The 6,153-nt window shown below is 39.1% G+C and overlaps 1 protein-coding gene across 1 annotated transcript; it reads left to right on the forward strand.

Annotated features, from left to right (window-relative positions):
- The first annotated feature begins 4,748 nt into the window (after positions 1 to 4,748).
- On the forward strand, positions 4,749 to 5,715 carry LOC112173861. The gene is made up of 2 exons (XM_024311545.2): positions 4,749 to 5,111; positions 5,244 to 5,715. The coding sequence occupies exons 1-2, from the start codon at positions 4,787 to 4,789 to the stop codon at positions 5,597 to 5,599; spliced, it is 681 nt and encodes a 226-aa protein (XP_024167313.1). The 5' UTR covers positions 4,749 to 4,786; the 3' UTR covers positions 5,600 to 5,715.
- Positions 5,716 to 6,153: the final 438 nt, after the last annotated feature.

The following is a 6,153-nucleotide window of genomic DNA, read 5'->3' on the forward strand; positions in this document are numbered from 1 at the left end:
GCGGTTATGCAATATTGCACGCAACTTTACTTATTCGTTTCAGACCCACAGCTAGCCAACCATTTTCTGCGTACCAGTTGGTAACTGGATATGAGCCTGACACTTCACACTTACGCATATTTGGTTGAGTAGTATATGTGCCTATTGCGCCCCCACAGCGCACCAAAATGGGTCCTCAGAGACGATTAAGTATTTATGTTGGATACGAATCCCCAACAATTATCCACTATTTGGAACCCTTGACAGGCGATCTCTCTACCGCTAGATTTGCGGATTGTCACTTTGATGAGACAATCTTCCCGTCGTTAGGGGGAGATAGGAAAAAGGATTTTCCAAGGGAACGACAGGAATTGTCGTGGTTTATCCCCACTCTGTCTCATCTTGATCCCCGCACTTCATAAAGTGAAAGTGAAGTGAAAAGAATAATCGATCTTCAGAACGTAGCAGATTCGATGCCTGATGCGTTTACTGATATCATAAAAGTGACGAGATCACATATACCAGCTGCAAATGTGCCTGCAAGGTTAGAAGTCCCCAACAAGGGGCACAGTGCAGCAGATAGAGGCACTGCAACCGCACTTAGTGGAGGTGTGGTTGAGGCCGTGGCTCCCCAAGGAAGAGGGGAGGTCACTTGGTTCGATTGACACTCACCCAAGGAAGAAGAGGGTGAGTAAGGCACAAACCAATCATCAATGTATAGAATCCCTCTCATGAGATTATCTCTGATTATAGTTATGTCCATGAATCAATACTGGAGGACGCTCCGATGTTTGAAATGATTCCAGAGAACAAAGAAATCTCAAAGGATTACGAGAGTACGTATGAGTTGATAGAAAGATCTTCCATACACATTGATGATATATACTGTTGCTCAAGGAATCATAGAGCACGATGACATCGAACCACGCTCTGTTGAAAAATGTCAACAAAGAGCAGATTGGCCTAAATGGAAAGAATCAATCCAGGTAGAATTAGATTCTCTGACAAAGAGATAGGTATTTGGTCAGGTAGTGCTAACCCCACCAAGTGTAAAGCCTGTAGGACATAAATGAGTCTTTGTCAGAAAGCTTAATGAGAAGAATGAAGTCCTGAGGTACAAGGCTCGCCTTGTGGCACAAGGTTTCTCACAACGCCCTGGAATTGACTACGAGGAGACATACTCTCCCGTAATGGACGTTATAATGTTCTGCTACTTAGTTAGCTTAGTAGTTTCAAAGGACTGGAAATGCAGCTCATAGATGTGGTTACTGCATATCTCTATGGGGATCTAGATTCAGAGATATATTTGAAAGTGCCTGATGGCCTTACATTACCCAAGTCAAGTGACTCTAAACCACAGGGTGCGTTTGCAATTAAGTTGAAACGCTCACTTTATGGATTGAAACAATCCAGACGGATGTGGTATACCCGTCTAAGTGACTACTTGATTGGGAAGAGATATAAGAACGATGAATTATGCCCCTGCGTATTCATAAAGAAAACAAGTTCCGGATTTGCAATTGTAGCAGTATATGTCGATGATATGAACATAATAGGTACTCTTGATGAAATAAGAGAAATCGCGAGCTACTTGAAATCCGAATTTGAGATGAAGGATCTTGGGAAAACTCGATTCTATCTAGGTCTTGAACTAGAACACCGAGTTTGTGGAATATTAATCCACCAGTCTGCATATGTCCAAAAGTCAGGTGATATAACATGGACAAAGCACATCCTGCTAGCACTCCTATGATCGGTCGAAGTTTGGATACAAGGAAAGATCCATTTCGTCCAAAGGAAGATGACGAACAAGTGTTGGGAGCTGAAATTCCCTATCTAAGTGCAATAGGCGCATTATTGTACTTAGCCCAATTTACTCGACCAGACATTGCATTCTCAGTGAACTTGTTAGCTAGATTTAGCTCAGCGCCAACGCAGCGTCACTGGAATGGTATCAAGAACATCTTTGATACCTAAAAGGAACCATTGACTTGGGACTGTTCTTTCTCTACAGAGAGACAAGAGGGACCGCAGATGGAACTGCAATCCCTAAAGGAAATGTTGATGGCGAAAGCGCCACTCACTACACTGAAACACCAAATGACGTTTTGGTTGGTTTTGCTGATACTGGGTACCTCTCTGACCCACATAAAGGTCGTTCCCAAAATGGTTATGTATTCACCATTGGGAACACGGCGATATCTTGGAGATCAACCAAGCAAACCCTTATGGCTACCTCCTCAAACCACTCAGAGATCATCGCTCTACATGAGGCGATCCGTGAGTGTGTATGGTTAAGAGCTATCATCACACATATTCGAGAGACTAGTGGTTTGAGTTCTACCACTGGAGAGCCTACTTGCATTTATGAAGATAATGCAGCTTGCATCGAACAGATGAAGCTAGGATATATCAAGGGTGATAATACAAAACACATATAGCCAAAGTTTTTCTACAATCAGCAACAACAGGCCCTTCTCAAGATTCAATTGAATCAAGTAAGGTCTGAGGAGAATGTGGCAGATTTGTTCACCAAATCATTGCCTAAGGCCATATTTGAGAAACATGTGAAAAGCATAGGAATGCGAAGACTTTCCAAGCTCCCTAGATTAATGTAAGTATCAGGGGGAGGTGTAGACGTCAGGGGGAGTCTAACACACACATGTCATACTCAAATGTAGAAGGTGCGTTGTGCTCTTTTCCTTCGACCAAGTTTTATTTTTGTCCCACAGGGTTTTTATTGTTACTTGGCAATGTTTTTAGTGAGGCAACAACTCATGCACCATTTCGTCTTTAACTTGGCACAAGGGGGAGTGTTAAAAGGAAAAGCACATAATATGCCTTCGTCAAAGAAACAGACGAAGAGGGAATCAAGCAATTACAAATCACAGCTCAATCAGCATTTAGTATCATCAATGTAATTGATATTTTCGTTGTAATCCTATCCCTATATAAAGGGGTTGTGAATGAAATGAGTAAACCAATTCCAATCTCCATTTTACTTTTACAGACTTGGAAATCCTTAGACCATAAAGACATCATCTATCAGCAAAGACAATTAGGGACGCTAGAGTCCAAGTCCAGGTCAATGGTAGCAGCCAGCAATGCCTTTATTTTCTTGGTATATGTCGAGTACTATAATCAGTCCCACATATTATTGCCCTGCGCGTATGTATGGACCATAGTCAGTCTCAATTATTAAAGTAATTTAATTTCAATTGAAAGCTTCACTTGATAAAATCTTAGTTAGTAATTTTTTGTATTATATGCGAATAAAACACGTACTTACATTTTATTTAAAAATATTTTTGTACTTCGTACTTTTAAAAGGGGCTAGTTAAATTTCCATACTTTTGCAGTCAAAAGTATTATACAAGATTTTTACTTTTTTTTTCCCTTATTTTACCCATATTATTGAACAAAAATGAATATAAATGAATATTTTTTAATTATTTAATTAATTAAAAATATTTTGCCAAACTTTTCAACAAACTATTTGATAAAATATCCGAATAATATACGTACGTATTTTTCGCGTACTATACACTTCCCACTTTTTACTAATTATGGATAAAATAATATAGGCTTCACAATCAAAATCAATTGATCGACAATAGTTTATAAACACGTGCATGGTCGCAATTTTTGCATGTAAGATTCATATTCTCATGAACGTGCTCCGCATGTGGGAGCTTCATTTTTTCAGGTGTAATTTATATTCTAACGTTGCAAAGAAAATGAGAGAGAGAGGGAGAGAGAGTTGCTATATACGTGTATTATGATGCAATAACGTACATATCTACACCTAGTTATATAAATCTAGCTAATCTGCAAATCGTACAGATGAGTGACACGTGGCACACAATCTAGGTGATTATGTAAAACCATGCGCAGATTACTAACTAATTAAATAGCTACCCAACTAATTAGAGAGCTTATTCTAGCTATTCTAGCTTTTAATTTAATTTCTACCGTCATATATGGCAACAAGCTAGCCCTCAAGTCAAACACTATAAATTTCATTAATCAACTTGAATGGTAGAGATCGACCAGTAACATATTTAACAACAGAATGTAGATATACATAGTACGAACGTACATATTGTCTTACATTTTGGTATTTAGAAAAATTGTTTGGCCTGGTATGACGCTCTCTCTTTGTGTCATCCATAAATTTTAGGATAAATTTCAGTTTAGTACCCTGTGGTCTGGAGGTAACATCATGTCAGTCCCTGCTTTTTCAATTTGATTAGCAACACCCCTGTGCTTTCAATTTCAATCAGCCGTGCCCAAATTTTACTGCTCCGTCCAATTTGAACGTTAACTTTGACTGGATTGGCAAAGTAAAATTTAGACGGAACAGTAAAATTTGGGCATGACTGATTGAAATTGAAAGCACAGGGGTGTTGTTGATCAAATTGAAAGAGCAGGGACTGACATGATGTTACCCCCAGACCAGAGGGTACTAAACTGAAATTTATCCTAAATTTTACATAAATTTTTCCCATTGAATAAAGAACTTAAAGACCATATGATCTGAGTATGGTGCAGGATCGACCATAACTACTGACATAAGCTAAGCCGCAAAACACTATTTACTTATGCATGTTTCATCTATAACATGGAGAACTTTTCCCAATGGAGATCGATCCCACCCACTTTTTTCAATGTTTGATCTGAGTATGTGTCATGATGATACCTACCCACCCACTGGTACAGTCGTGTAGATCCCACTCTATATAAACCATGGAGTAATTGGCGAATTTCGTACAGAACCCAAAAGAAAAAACAAAGCTTTTTTACAACCATGGCTCAAAACAATTTGTTTCTCCTCTCCCTTCTCATAACACTTGCAGGCCTTCATGCTGCCCATGCAGTCGATTACACTGTCACAAACAACGCCGGATCAAGCGCCGGGGCTGTCCGATTTAACAGAGACATCGGAGCAGACTACAGCAAGAGAACCCTTATCTCCGCGGCCAATTTCATATGGAAGATCTTCCAGCAAAGCGCAGCCGCAGATAGAAAGAGCGTAGCCAAAGTCAGCTTGTTTATTGACAACATGGACGGGGTGGCGTATGCTAGCAACAACCAGATTCATGTCAGCGCCAGCTACATAGCAGGCTACTCCGGTATAAACAAAAACACGCTCTCAGTGTGTCATTAATTCTGGACTCAAAAACAAATATATTTTATAATTTCCAAACACTGAGCATTTCTGTTTCTTTTGCTAACGTCGATAGTTTTATTCCATGTTCTCTCAGGCGACGTGAAAAAGGAGATCACGGGTGTGCTCTACCACGAATCGACGCACATATGGCAGTGGAATGGCAATGGTCAAGCCCCAGGTGGGTTGATTGAAGGAATTGCAGACTTTGTGAGGTTGAAGGCTGGGTATGCACCGAGTCACTGGGTTAAGCCAGGTCAAGGGGATAGGTGGGATCAGGGTTATGATGTTACTGCTAGGTTTTTGGATTACTGTAATACTTTGAAAGCTGGGTTTGTTGCAGAGTTAAACAAGAAGTTGAAGACTGGTTATAGTGTTAACTACTTTGCTGATATTTTGGGAAAGAATGTTAATCAGCTCTGGGCTGATTACAAGGCTAAGTATGGCAAATAGAGATGGTCCTATAGCTGGCTATAAACTAACGATCGAAATAAGGAAAATAAGAAATGATGTAGAATTTCATCAGATAAATAAATTCCATCAATAAATTTGCACGAAATGATTATTAATGTGGATTGTAGATCAACTAATGCATCTAGCATATTATATTAGCAGACTGTTGATGTGAATCATACATGCGCAAAAGTTCTCAAGTATGGCAGGAATGAGTTTGCATAGTAATTAACTGCAAGATGTTAGACATTGACCGATCAGTAACTATGTTCGATGGAGTGGTTGTGACTTGTGTGACGTTCTTGTGTCTCACATACTGCATTTATTCAACAAAACTTATCACAAATTAGATAATTCCAACTTATATTATCTAATTTATGGATGAATCGTTTGAGCTAGCTCTATAAGCATACTATATATATTCTACAGTTGTATCTGAAATTTTTGAGGTTTTGAGTGAATCATAAAAATATGATCCACGACTTTTCATAAAAACTGCTTCCAGTATTTAAAGAAGCGTACTATATATGGATTGGAAAACTAAAGTAGTTGTC

The sequence above is a fragment of the Rosa chinensis genome, chromosome 6 (genome assembly GCF_002994745.2).
Source record: "Rosa chinensis cultivar Old Blush chromosome 6, RchiOBHm-V2, whole genome shotgun sequence".
Taxonomy (NCBI): Eukaryota; Viridiplantae; Streptophyta; class Magnoliopsida; order Rosales; family Rosaceae; genus Rosa; species Rosa chinensis.

Bases quoted from the DNA above. Each gene is read 5' to 3' on its own strand.
- LOC112173861 (XM_024311545.2), top strand. From the start codon at position 4,787: ATGGCTCAAAACAATTTGTTTCTCCTCTCCCTTCTCATAACACTTGCA. The intron at 5,112-5,243 runs GTATAAACAAAA...ATGTTCTCTCAG, and splicing joins CTACATAGCAGGCTACTCCG to GCGACGTGAAAAAGGAGATC.